This window comes from Pseudophryne corroboree, chromosome 10, assembly GCF_028390025.1.
Source record: "Pseudophryne corroboree isolate aPseCor3 chromosome 10, aPseCor3.hap2, whole genome shotgun sequence".
NCBI lineage: Eukaryota > Metazoa > Chordata > Amphibia > Anura > Myobatrachidae > Pseudophryne > Pseudophryne corroboree.
In genome coordinates this window covers 223,140,995-223,155,206 of record NC_086453.1, presented here as the reverse complement: position 1 = coordinate 223,155,206, position 14,212 = coordinate 223,140,995, and the positions used below count along the sequence as shown (strand labels likewise).

Genomic DNA, 14,212 nt, shown 5'->3' with positions numbered 1-14,212 from the left:
TTTCCTAGGTGGAGCAGCTGCGAAAGGCAGAAATGCTGACTTGCCTGATGTAGTTGTTGAAATCATGGCATCCAGCTTGTCTCCAAAGAGGGCTTCTCCATTGTAAGGAAGCGCCTCAATGTTCTTTTTTGATTCTGCATCAGCATTCCATTGGCGGATCCACAGCGCCCTGCGGGCTGAAATAGCCATAGCGGAGGATCTTGAACTCAGCAACCCAATATCCTTCATAGCTTCAACTAAGTAACCTGCAGCATCTTTGATATGGCCGAGAGTTAGGACTATTTCATCCATGTCAACTGTGTCTATGTTAACAAGTAAGTTGTCAGACCATTTTTCCACAGCGTTACCCACCCACACACACGCAATGGTGGGCCTGAGCACCGTTCCGTTAGCCGTATATATGGATTTCAGGGTTTTTCTAATTTACGGTCAGCTGGATCTGTTACAGAGGCTGAACCAGGGGCAGGCAAAATAATTTTCTTAGACAGCCGAGAAATTGAGGTGTCTATCATTGGGGGAGTCTCCCATTTGTGCCTGTCTTCCCCCGAGAAAGGGTACACTACACGTATCCTTCTGGGAAGGGTAAATTTGTTCTCTGGGTTAGCCCGGGATTCTTCAAAGAATGCATTCAAATCCTTTGAAGGAGGAAAAGTCACAACCTGCTTTTTATTTTAATTTAAAATAATCCTTTTCCTCAGGGACCAGTGTTGTTTCAGGAAACTCCAACACTTCCTTCATAGCAACTATCATACATTGTGTGCTTTTGCCTAATTTGGGGTTTACCCCTCTCTCAAATCCCTAGTGTCGACGTCAGAGTTGGAATCTGTGTCCCCTTGCATTATCTGGGCCAGAGACCTTTTCTGGGAACTGGATGGGACCCGAGTGGATGATATGGAGGGGTCAGTAAACAGTGCATCCTCCACAGACTGCCTCCAATATTTAGTCTGTTGTTCAGACTCAGAGAATTTCTTTGCCAGCATTGACATATTCTTTTGCAACATTCTCACCCACTCTGGCTCCTTCTGAGAGGGAAGGGCCACCACATTACCCTCTTGTGTATCTAAAATGGGTTCTTCCTGGGAAGAACCCTCCCAAATGTCTGACATGTTACACACTTGTACACACACACACACACACACACACACCTATCACACAGGGGAGCTATTGGGGACAGACCCACACTAAAGTCTGTCAGAGAAACACGGAGGGATCTTACAGTCCACACATTGCGCCTTATTGTGAATTGTAGAAATATTACCCACTTACAGCGCATATACCAATAATAGGCCCACAGATCTAATTATAATGAACACTCTCTGCCCCTTCTATAACACCCTGTACTTGTATCAGCGTTGTCATGAGGAGAAACAGCGTTCAGGAGCTTCACACTGGAGTTTCTGCAGGAGAAAATGGCACCCAGTGAGTGTTCTGGTAAGTCTAAAGAAGCCCCGCCCTTCTGCCTCAGCAATGTAATATTTATACTGGCTGGGGATGGCACATCAGCGGCTGTACATGTATGTACCCTTTTGCCAGTGAGAGTAAGGTTTTAAAACATGCACTCAGAGCGCCCCTCCCCGCACTCTGCACCCTTGTGCCGAGAGACATGGCGCGCAGCGTCCCTCCGCTGCGCGTGTGCCTGTATGCCGCCAACGATGGCCGGAGGATTCCCTCTCTTCAGGACTCCGATAATATACTCACCAGCCTTCTGACTTCTGGCTCTGTCAGGGGGTGGCGGCAGTGCTGTGGGAGTGAACGCTGGCCAGGCTTGGGCTGTGTTCAGTACCCTTCAGGAGCTAATGGTGTCCTGTCAGCGGAAGCAGAACCATTAACTAATTGAGAAGTTGGTTCCTACTTCCCACCCTTAGTCCCACGAAGCAGGGAAGCTGTTGCCAGCAGCTTCCCTGTAAAATAAAGAACCTAAGAAAGTCTTTTTCCAGCAAAGCTCTGTAGAACTCCACTAGTGTGCATCCAGTCTCCTGGGCACATTTTCTAAACTGAGGTCTGGAGGAGGGGCATAGAGGGAGGAGCCAGTTCACACTGTCGAAAAGTCTTAAAGTGCCGAAGGCTCCTGCGGAACCGTCTATACCCCATGGTACTAAAAGGGATCCCAGCATCCTCTAAGACGTAAGAGAAAGTGGAAGTTCCATCAAACACTTCATTACAGTTTGGAAATGCCCTATTTTGTGACAAAAGACTGCGCTTCTTAGAGGAGATCCCCACAGGCCAAAATGCACTGCTAGAAATCCTTTGCTGCTCAATCCTAAATTATCTAGCACCCTCTAGTGCCACTACTGGATATAGTTAAGTGGATTTTGGAAAACCTGTCCAGAAAATAAAGTTCTTATACAGTACATGCCAAGTATAAATCATCTTCAATTTCCTTAGACATGCAGGACTTTTGTAGAAAGGGAGCATGGATACAAAAACTAAATTATTTCATTGTATGAACAGTTGATGTTCCCATCAATACAGAGACACATACACTTGTTTTAAGTCTTCAGGCAACTTACCAATAGTTGACTGACATTCTCTACCCCTATGTAGCAGGGTGCTGGCATCAAGTGTCCAATAGAATCATTTTGTTAAACAGGCTAATTCAACATTGTTTTTAATTTGCAGGCATCACCAAATAGCACAAGGAAAAGTTTTTCGGCAGCTGAAAGTTTTCTAGCAGGATCTTATTCTGCATGTGCATACCTCTCAACATTTGTTCCAGGCATAGAAGGGAAGCCGCGCCCAATTTTGAAAAGGGAGCATGGCCTGCAAAAAAGGGGCGTGGCTGCGCGGGAGTGCCGCGATCGCGAACCACGCCACCCCGATTCCGTCACTGAGGGGCATGCCCAGCTCTTTGTGAGCTGCTGGCATGCCCCCTCTCCCTCTGTCTTCAGTGAATAGACGCTGGCGTCTATTCACTGCTGCTGCAGCAGTGACAGGAGCCTCCCAACTGCCCCCCCTTCACCGCGGGACACTGCGGCCCGCGGGTGGGACAGTCCCCAAAAAACAGGACTGTCCCGCCAAATTGGGACAGTTGGGAGGTATGCATGTGTGATATCACAAACTATATACATATGAAATTACTATCTATATAATGTATCTGATTAATTGATTAATTAATGTTCATTTCAAATGTGGACAAACTTTGCCTATCCACAGTCAGCCGCTGGCTTGTAACAAATACCATTCATTGACAATGAGAAATTCAGAAAAATAAAATAAAAATACAAACAGAAAAAACACACTAATAAAATTGTATGGTTTTATACCGCTCTGCCGATGTGCTTCCTTATTCTGATGTACAGCACGGGTAAAACAAGATAAGCCAGGATCTCCCAGGCCTTCCCAGCCAGAAGCATCCATGTAAGCCTATCCTCGGCCTGTATGTTAATCCAGCACCAACCGACCGAAACATAGGATGCATCATAGCCAATCTTCTGCAGACACACTGCAGCTACAGTAATCAGCAGCGGAACACCCCAGCTGTGGGCAAAGAACAGTGTTAGTCAAAATGGTCAAGACGGATTGAAAGATATTCCTTTTATAGCTTAGAAGAAAGAGGCAATACGCAGGACGCAACAGACCATTTACAGCACCAAATATATAATAGAAATTTTAGTCCGTCATTACTTACAGCTATATTTCTCTGACGTCCTAGTGGATGCTGGGAACTCCGTAAGGACCATGGGGAATAGCGGCTCCGCAGGAGACTGGGCACAAAAGTAAAGCTTTAGGACTACCTGGTGTGCACTGGCTCCTCCCCCTATGACCCTCCTCCAAGCCTCAGTTAGATTTTTGTGCCCGGCCGAGAAGGGTGCACACTAGGGGCTCTCCTGAGCTTCTTAGTGAAAGTTTAGTTTTAGGTTTTTTATTTTCAGTGAGACCTGCTGGCAACAGGCTCACTGCATCGAGGGACTAAGGGGAGAAGAAGCGAACCTGCCTGCTTGCAGCCAGCTTGGGCTTCTTAGGCTACTGGACACCATTAGCTCCAGAGGGACCGAACACAGGCCCAGCCTCGGAGCTCGGTCCCAGAGCCGCGCCGCCGGCCCCCTTACAGAGCCAGAAGCAAGAAGAGGTCCGGAAAAATCGGCGGCAGAAGACATCAGTCTTCAACAAGGTAGCGCACAGCACTGCAGCTGTGCGCCATTGTTACTCAGGCACACTTCACACTTCGGTCACTGAGGGTGCAGGGCGCTAGGGGGGGGGCGCCCTGAGCAGCAATGTAAACACCTTGGCTGGCATAAATACACCACATATAACCCCCAGGGCTATATGGATGCATTTTAACCCCTGCCAGAACTCACCAAAAAGCGGGAGAAAAGGCCGCCGAGAAGGGGGCGGAGCCTATCTCCTCAGCACACGGGCACCATTTTCCATCACAGCTCCGCTGGAAGGACGTCTCCCTGACTCTCCCCTGCAGTCCTGCACTACAGAAAAGGATAAAAAAAGAGAGGGGGGGCACTAATTTGGCGCAGTTTTAATACTAACAGCAGCTATAAAGGGAAAAGCACATTTTATAGTGGTATTCCTGTCTATATATAGCGCTCTGGTGTGTGCTGGCATACTCTCCCTCTGTCTCCCCAAAGGGCTAGTGGGGTCCTGTCCTCTATCAGAGCATTCCCTGTGTGTGTGCGGTGTGTCGGTACGATTGTGTCGACATGTTTGAGGAGGAAAATGAGATGGAGGCGGAGCAATTGCCTATTATAGAGTTGTCACCCCCTAGGGAGTCGACACCTGAGTGGATGAGCTTATGGAAGGAATTGCGTGACAGTGTCAGCTCTTTACGACAGACAGTTGACGACATGAGACAGCCGGCTACTCAGCTTGTGCCTGTCCAGGGGTCTCAAACGCCATCAGGGGCTTTAAAACGCCCGTTACCTCAAATGGCAGACACAGACACGGATACTGACTCCAGTGTCGATGATGAGGAGACAAACGTGACTTCCACTAGGGCCACACGTTACATGATTGAAGCAATGAAAAATGTATTGCATATCTCTGATAATACAAGTACCACTAAAAAGGGTATTATGTTTGGTGAGAAAAAACTGCCTGTAGTTTTTCCTGTATCCGAGGAATTAAATGAAGTGTGTGATGAGGCGTGGGTTTCCCCCGATAAAAAACTGATAATTCCTAAAAGGTTATTGGCATCGTACCCTTTCCCGCCAGAGGATAGGGCACGTTGGGAAACACCCCCTAGGGTGAATAAAGCGCTCACACGCTTGTCTAAACAGGTAGCACTACCCTCTCCTGATACGGCCGCCCTAAAGGAACCTGCCGATAGAAAGCTGGAGAATATCCTAAAATGTATATACACTCACACGGGTGTTATACTGCGTCCAGCAATCGCCTCAGCCTGGATGTGCAGATGCACAGAGGGATATTTGCCGACTGGCATCAAGAGTTAGCGCGCTGTCCATTTCTGCAATAAGAGGTTTATGGACGCGGCAGTGGTCAGGTGATGCGGATTCTAAAAGGCACATGGAAGTATTGCCTTAGAAGGGGGAGGAGTTATTTGGGGTAGGTCTATCAGACCTGGTAGCCACAGCAACTGCTGGAAAATCCACATTTTTACCCCAGGTAGCTTCTCAACCTAAGAAGACGCCGTATTATCAGGCGCAGTCCTTTCGGCCCCATAAGGGCAAGCGGGCAAAAGGCGCCTCATTTCTGCCCCGTGGCAGAGGGAGAGGAAAAAGGCTGCAACAAACAGCCAGTTCCCAGGAACAAAAGCCCTCTCCCGCCTCCGCAAAGTCCTCAGCATGACGCTGGGGCTTTACAAGCGGACTCAGGCACGGTGGGGGCCCGTCTCAAGAAGTTCAGTGCGCAGTGGGCCCACTCGCAAGTGGACCCCTGGATCCTTCAGGTGGTATCTCAGGGGTACAAATTGGAATTCGAGACGTCTCCCCCTCGCCGTTTTCTAAAGTCTGCTTTACCGACGTCTCCCTCAGACAGGGAGGCAGTATTGGAAGCCATTCACAAGCTATATTCCCAGCAGGTGATAATCAAGGTACCCCTCCTACAACAGGGAAAGGGGTACTATTCCACACTATTTGTGGTACCGAAGCCGGACGGCTCGGTGAGACCAATTTTAAACCTAAAATCCTTGAACACTTACATACAAAGGTTCAAATTCAAGATGGAGTCACTCAGAGCAGTGATTGCAAACCTGGAAGAAGGGGACTATATGGTGTCTCTGGACATCAAAGATGCTTACCTACATGTCCCAATTTACCCTTCTCACCAAGGGTACCTCAGGTTTGTGGTACAGAACTGTCACTATCAGTTTCAGACGCTGCCGTTTGGATTGTCCACGGCACCCCGGGTCTTTACCAAGGTAATGGCCGAAATGATGATACTCCTTCGAAGGAAGGGAGTTTTAGTTATCCCTTACTTGGACGATCTCCTGATAAGGGCAAGATCTAGGGAACAGTTGGAAGTCGGAGTAGCACTATCTCAGATAGTGCTGCGCCAGCACGGTTGGATTCTCAATATTCCAAAATCGCAGCTGATCCCGACGACACGACTTCTATTCCTAGGGATGATCCTGGACAGAGTCCAGAAAAAGGTGTTTCTCCCGGAGGAGAAAGCCAGGGAGTTATCCGAACTAGTCAGAAATCTCCTAAAACCAGGCCAAGTCTCAGTGCATCAATGCACAAGGGTCCTGGGAAAGATGGTGGCTTCTTACGAAGCAATCCCATTCGGCAGATTCCACGCAAGAACCTTCCAGTGGGATCTGCTAGACAAATGGTCCGGGTCGCATCTTCAGATGCATCAGCGGATAATCTTGTCACCAAGGACAAGGGTGTCTCTCCTGTGGTGGTTGCAGAGTGCTCATCTTCTAGAGGGCCACAGATTCGGCATTCAGGACTGGGTCCTGGTGACCACGGATGCCAGCCTGAGAGGCTGGGGAGCAGTCACACAGGGAAGAAATTTCCAGGGCTTGTGGTCAAGCCTGGAGACATCACTTCACATAAATATCCTGGAGCTAAGGGCCATCTACAATGCTCTAAGCCTAGCAAGACCTCTGCTTCAAGGTCAGCCGGTGCTGATCCAGTCAGACAACATCACGGCAGTCGCCCACGTAAACAGACAGGGCGGCACAAGAAGCAGGAGGGCAATGGCAGAAGTTGCAAGGATTCTTCGCTGGGCGGAAAATCATGTGATAGCACTGTCAGCAGTGTTCATTCCGGGAGTGGACAACTGGGAAGCAGACTTCCTCAGCAGACACGACCTCCACCCGGGAGAGTGGGGACTTCACCCAGAAGTCTTCCACATGATTGTGAACCGTTGGGAAAAACCAAAAGGTGGACATGATGGCGTCCCGCCTCAACAAAAAACTAGACAGGTATTGCGCCAGGTCAAGGGACCCTCAGGCAATAGCTGTGGACGCTCTGGTAACACCGTGGGTGTACCAGTCAGTGTATGTGTTCCCTCCTCTGCCTCTCATACCCAAGGTACTGAGAATCATAAGAAGGAGAGGAGTAAGGACTATACTCGTGGCTCCGGATTGGCCAAGAAGGACTTGGTACCCGGAACTTCAAGAGATGCTCACAGAGGACCCGTGGCCTCTACCTCTAAGAAGGGACCTGCTCCAGCAGGGACCCTGTCTGTTCCAAGACTTACCGCGGCTGCGTTTGACGGCATGGCGGTTGAACGCCGGATCCTGAAGGAAAAAGGCATTCCGGATGAAGTCATCCCTACCCTGATCAAAGCCAGGAAGGATGTAACCGTACAGCATTATCACCGTATTTGGCGTAAATATGTTGCGTGGTGCGAGGCCAGGAAGGCCCCTACAGAGGAATTTCAACTGGGTCGTTTCCTGCATTTCCTGCAAACAGGACTGTCTATGGGCCTAAAATTAGGGTCCATTAAGGTTCAAATTTCGGCCCTGACGATTTTCTTCCAGAAAGAACTGGCTTCAGTTCCTGAAGTTCAGACGTTTGTCAAGGGGGTACTGCATATACAGCCTCCTTTTGTGCCTCCAGTGGCACCTTGGGATCTCAATGTAGTTTTGGGGTTCCTAAAATCACATTGGTTTGAACCACTCACCACTGTGGACTTAAAATATCTCACATGGAAAGTGGTAATGCTGTTGGCCCTGGCTTCAGCCAGGCGTGTCTCAAAATTGGCGGCTTTATCCTATAAAAGCCCTTACCTAATTTTTCATACGGACAGGGCAGAATTGAGGACTCTCCCTAAGGTGGTTTCAGCGTTTCACTTGAACCAGCCTATTGTGGTACCTGCGGCTACTAGGGACTTGGAGGACTCCAAGTTGCTGGACGTAGTCAGGGCCCTGAAAATATATGTTTCCAGGACGGCTGGAGTCAGAAAATCTGACTCGCTGTTTATCCTGTATGCACCCAACAAGCTGGGTGCTCCTGCTTCTAAGCAGACTATTGCTCGTTGGATTTGTAGTACAATTCAGCTTGCACATTCTGTGGCAGGCCTGCCACAGCCAAAATCTGTAAAAGCCTATTCCACAAGGAAGGTGGGCTCATCTTGGGCGGCTGCCCGAGGGGTCTCGGCTTTACAACTTTGCCGAGCAGCTACTTGGTCAGGGGCAAACACGTTTGCTAAATTCTACAAATTTGATACCCTGGCTGAGGAAGACCTGGAGTTCTCTCATTCGGTGCTGCAGAGTCATCCGCACTCTCCCGCCCGTTTGGGAGCTTTGGTATAATCCCCATGGTCCTTACGGAGTTCCCAGCATCCACTAGGACGTCAGAGAAAATAAGAATTTACTTACCGATAATTCTATTTCTCGTAGTCCGTAGTGGATGCTGGGCGCCCATCCCAAGTGCGGATTGTCTGCAATACTTGTACATAGTTATTGTTACAAAAATCGGGTTATTATTGTTGTGAGCCATCTTTTCAGAGGCTCCTCTGTTATCATGCTGTTAACTGGGTTTAGATCACAGGTTGTACGGTGTGATTGGTGTGGCTGGTATGAGTCTTACCCGGGATTCAAAATCCTTCCTTATTGTGTACGCTCGTCCGGGCACAGTATCCTAACTGAGGCTTGGAGGAGGGTCATAGGGGGAGGAGCCAGTGCACACCAGGTAGTCCTAAAGCTTTACTTTTGTGCCCAGTCTCCTGCGGAGCCGCTATTCCCCATGGTCCTTACGGAGTTCCCAGCATCCACTACGGACTACGAGAAATAGAATTATCGGTAAGTAAATTCTTATTTTTTTTATATGAGGAACTGTTGTAGGATATAATGTACCTTTTTAATATAGATTATTTTACACCGCAATGTAGTATAATTATCATTGTTTATTTATACAACACAACCATTATACACAGCACTGTGCAGGGAAACTGCCTTGGAAAGAGAGAGAGAGAGAGAGAAAGTACCAACCAACCAGCAGGAGTGGCTCTTGCCACGGGCAAGCAGGATTCTTGCCCGGGGCGCTGCATCCTGAAGGGCGCTACCGCCGCTGCGCCACCTGACATCGGCCCCTGGGGCAGCCTCTGAGCAGCTCTGGCCGGGCCACTCCTCCCCCAGTCACACAGCGATGGAGGCCGGGGAAGGAGGACAGGAGCGTCTGGGGACTCCCCGTCAGGACTGCAGCTCCCCGCACCCACTCCCCGCACTCTACTGGGGGTACAGCTACAGGGGGCACAACTCTACTGTGGCTACAGGGGGCACAACTCTACTGGGGATACAGCTACAGGGGGCACCACTCTACTGGGGGTACAGCTACAGGAGGCACCACTCTACTGGGGGTACAGCTACAGGTGGCAAAACTCTACTGGGGGTACAGCTACAGGGGGCACAACTACAGGGGGCACCACTCTACTGGGGGTACAGCTACAGGGGGCACCACTCTACTGGGGGTACAGCTACAGGGGGCAACTCTACAGGGGGGTATAGCTACTGGGGGCACAACTCTACAGGGGGCACTACTCTACTATATATAGCTACAGGGGGCACCACTCTACTGGGGGTACAGCTACAGGGGGCAACTCTACAGGGGGCACTACTGCCCCCTGCACCACTCTACTGGGGGTACAGCTACAGGGGGCACCACTCTACTGGGGGTACAGCTACAGGGGGCACCACTCTACTGGGGGTACAGCTACAGGGGGCACCACTCTACTGGGGGTACAGCTACAGGGGGCACCACTCTGCTGGGGGTACAGCTACAGGGGGCACCACTCTGCTGGGGGTACAGCTACAGGGGGCACCACTCTACAGGGGGCAAATCTACTGGGAGCACAACTCTACTAGGGGTACAGCTACAGGGGGCACAACTCTACTGGGGGTACAGCTCTACAGGGGGGTATAGCTACTGGGGGCACAACTCTACAGGGGGCACTACTAAAAGGGGTCATAACTTGGCCACGCCCTTTCCCTATGAAGCCACGGCCCTATTTTTGCCGCGCGCCTACGACGCGCACTAACCCTGTTTTGACTGTCGGGGGGGGGGGGGGTATTGCGCCAAAGGGAACTTTCGCCCTGGGCGCCACAAGGTCTAGAACCGGCCCTGCCAACCAGCTCCTGTCTGTCATTTTTCAAACACAGCCTGTAACATGTGCATAGACGCCTCTTTGTGTTAACACCCATTATCCCAGATTAAGGCCCGTTAACATGTTATGTTAACAGGCGTTAACAAGGTGATCGGAAGAAAGAGGGAGGTACAGCTAAAGAGAGCAACACTCTACAGGGGGCAAATCTACTGGGGGCACAAATCTACTGGGGGTACAGCTACAGGGGGCAACTCTACAGGGGGCACAACTCTACTGGGGGGTACAGCTACAGGGGGCACCACTCTACTGGGGGTACAGCTACAGGGGGCACCACTCGACTGGGGGTACAGCTACAGGGGGCACCACTCGACTGGGGGTACAGCTACAGGGGGCACCACTCGACTGGGGGTACAGCTACAGGGGGCACCACTCTACTGGGGGTACAGCTACAGGGGGCACCACTCTACTGGGGGTACAGCTACAGGGGGCACCACTCTACTGGGGGTACAGCTACAGGGGGCACCACTCTACTGGGGGCACAGCTACAGGGGGCACAACTCTACTAGGGGTACAGCTAGAGGGGGCACAACTACTGGGGGTACAGCTACAGGGGGGCAACTCTACAGGGGGGTATAGCTACAGGGGGCACAACTCTAAAGGGGGCACAACTAAAAGGGGTCATAACTTGGCCACGCCCTTTCCCTATGAAGCCACGGCCCTTTTTTTGCCGTTCGCCTACGATGCGCACTAACCCTGTTTTGATGGTCGGGGGGGGGGTATTGTGCCAAAGGGAACTTTCGCCCTGGGCGCCACAAGGTCTAGAACCGGCCCTGCCAACCAGCTCCTGTCTGTCATTTTTCAAACACAGCCTGTAACATGTACATAGACGCCTCTTTGTGTTAACACCCATTATCCCAGATTAAGGCCCGTTAACATGTTATGTTAACAGGCGTTAACAAGGTGATCGGGAGAAAGAGGAAGCACAACTGAACAGCCCCGGGTGTCAAAGCCCAAAGCTCCTCCCTTTTTTATCCACAGTAATTTACCATGGGTAATTAAATCCCAGCCTAAATTTGCTAACACACGTCCAAACTGTACTTCATTTTTGTCAGAACTCAATTAACATACCAGTATATTTTTATTGTGGGAGGAAATCAGAGCACTCAGAGGAAACCAACACAAACAACAGACCGTACAAACCCTACACAGATAGGGCCCTGTTTGGTATTGTACTCATGACCCCGGGCAGTGAGGCATCAATGCTAACCACTGTGCCACCATAATGCCTATACAAATCTTGCAACAGGGCCTTGCAATTTATTGCCAGTGAGGAGAAGCCTGAATAGCAAATTTATAGTTGCCAACTATGCCTAATTACATGGGATAGTACAAAAAAGTATATTAATGTCAAGATCAGTGTACAGTACGTAACAGGGAGTGTTCTCCAAGACAGTACCCACCAATGGTGGGCCACCATACTTATCTACCTCACTACTGGGAGATAACAGACGGGGTAACAATAGACACGATAGATGGGATTTGAAGTCACCCCTATTCTAGGTGCTATTCCTCCCATCTCCCCCTACTTTCCCTCTTCTCCTATCCTATGCCTTATCTTTCTCTACCCCTAGTCCACCCACAACACCTTTAGCCTACTTCTCATACACCTCCAGCAATTTTGGGGGTTGATGCATGAAGCAGTGAAAAGAGCAGAGCTGTGGCCCAGTGGAGAAGTTGGCGATTAGCAACCAATAAGCTTTGGAGGTAGAACGTATCATGTAGAGGTTATAAAATGACAGGCAGAAGCTGGTTGGTTGTGATAGGCAACTTCTCCATTGGTCTGCTTCTCCACTCTTTTCTCTGACTGATACCTCAACCACTTTGTTATGATTCTGCCAGCAGTCAGTAGGAGAATCGGTGTCTCTGCAGGCATTGGGGTATATGCAATTGCGGTCGAATTGCCGCAAATGTCGAAAAACGGGGCATTTTCGACACAAAAAAAAAATTCGACAATGCAATACAGTACTTTTCGACAAAAAAAAACGGACGTTTCAGATTCGACTTTTTGAAATTCGACAGTTGTCAAATTCGACATGTCTGCAATGGTAAAAATGCGGCTTTTCGACAAAAGTATATTCAATTGAAGAATGTCGATTCGACAACAGTGCTTTTCGACAGTAATTTCATCAATTTTATTCCGCCTCACTTTGCTGGTGGAATCTAATAAAAAAAATTAAAAACATGTTTTTTTGTGTGTGTTTTTTATTGCTAATAGCATATCTATTTATATTAGAAGGGATTATGTACTTGGTTTGTCTATTAGGAGACACAAGTATTATTTATATATTTTTTAAAAGAATATATATTTTTTTCAACTGACTAAAATAATATGGAGAGATCAGAGTATGGTTTTCAGTGGGAATGGGTTAAAATCAAGAAAAAAAATGCGCGGGGTCCCCCCTCCTAAGCATAACCAGCCTCGGGCTCTTTGAGCTGGTCCTGGTTGTAAAAATACGGGGGGGGGGGGAAATGGCAGGGGATCCCCCGTATTTTCACAACCAGCACCGGGCTCTGCATCCGGTCCTGGTGCAAAAAATACGGGGGACAAAAAGCGTAGGGGTCCCCCGTATTTTTAACACCAGCACCGGGCTCCACTAGTCAGAGATAATGCTACAGCCGGGGGACACTTTTATATGGGTCCCCTTTCAGTGCGTGGTCCGGGTAAATGCGGTTTGTTTTTTTGCCAAGTACGTGGATTACAAAAAAGAAGAGGACAGATGCTACACTGGATTTTGGTGAGTATAATTTTATTTTCAAGTACACCGTGGATTCTACTTGAAGAAGTGGACAGAGTCGGCGTGTGAACATAGGTAAGTATGTGTGTGTCGGCATGTATGTAATAAAGTTTTACTTTCACGGTGTGCGTGTACTGTTTTTATTTGGGTATTTTTTTGTAGTTGAACTACAGGTACCAGCGGGACCGTTTCCCCCCTGCATGCTGGTACTTGTGGTTCTCCAAGTACCAGCTTGCGGGGAGGCTTGCTGGGACTTGTAGTTCTGCTACAAAAAACAATACTCTTTATTTTGTCACTTGGCTATCAGCCCCCCATCCGCAGCCCATGGATGGGGGGACAGCCTCGGGCTTCACCCCTGGACCTTGGGTGGCTGGAGGGGGGGGGGGGGGACCCCTTGATTTAAGGAGTCCCCACTCCTCCAGGGTACCCCGGCCAGGGGTGACTAGTTAGTGATTTAATGCCACGGCCGCAGGGACCGATATAAAAGTGTCCCCCGGCTGTGGCATTCGCTCTCTGAAGTGGAGCCCGGTGCTGGTGTTAAAAATACGGGGGACCCCTACACTTTTTGTCCCCCGTATTTTTTGCACCAGGACCGGACGCAGAGCCCGGTGCTGGTTGTGAAAATACGGGGGATCCACTGTCAATTTCCCCCCCGTATTTTTACAACCAGGACCGGCTCAAAGAGCCCGAGGCTGGTTATGCTTAGGAGGGGGGCCCCCACGCAATTTTTTTCTGGGTTTTTTAAACATTTTTGTGCCGTCCAAAAAGTCGAATCCAGGACGCACATAACCGTCAATTGGTCCGTTTTTCGACAGCGGGACTGTCAAATCCGTTTTTTATTGAATATGTCGAATTCGGGTCCCGGCGGGAGGGTCTGTGACTGTCGAATTTTGTCGAATTTAAAAACTGTCGAATTCCAGACGGAATTCGACCGCAATTGCATATACCCTCTA

General features: G+C 49.5%; 1 protein-coding gene across 2 annotated transcripts in view; it reads right to left on the bottom strand.

The window, feature by feature from the left end:
- The window catches only part of GPR157 (G protein-coupled receptor 157), a 72,826-nt gene that overhangs the window by 18,612 nt on the left and 40,002 nt on the right, over positions 1-14,212 (bottom strand). For both annotated transcript variants that reach the window (XM_063943101.1, XM_063943100.1), the window contains exon 3: positions 3,264-3,477. In XM_063943101.1, coding sequence (XP_063799171.1) covers positions 3,264-3,477 — 214 coding nt within the window. The remainder of the gene's footprint in view (positions 1-3,263; positions 3,478-14,212) is intronic.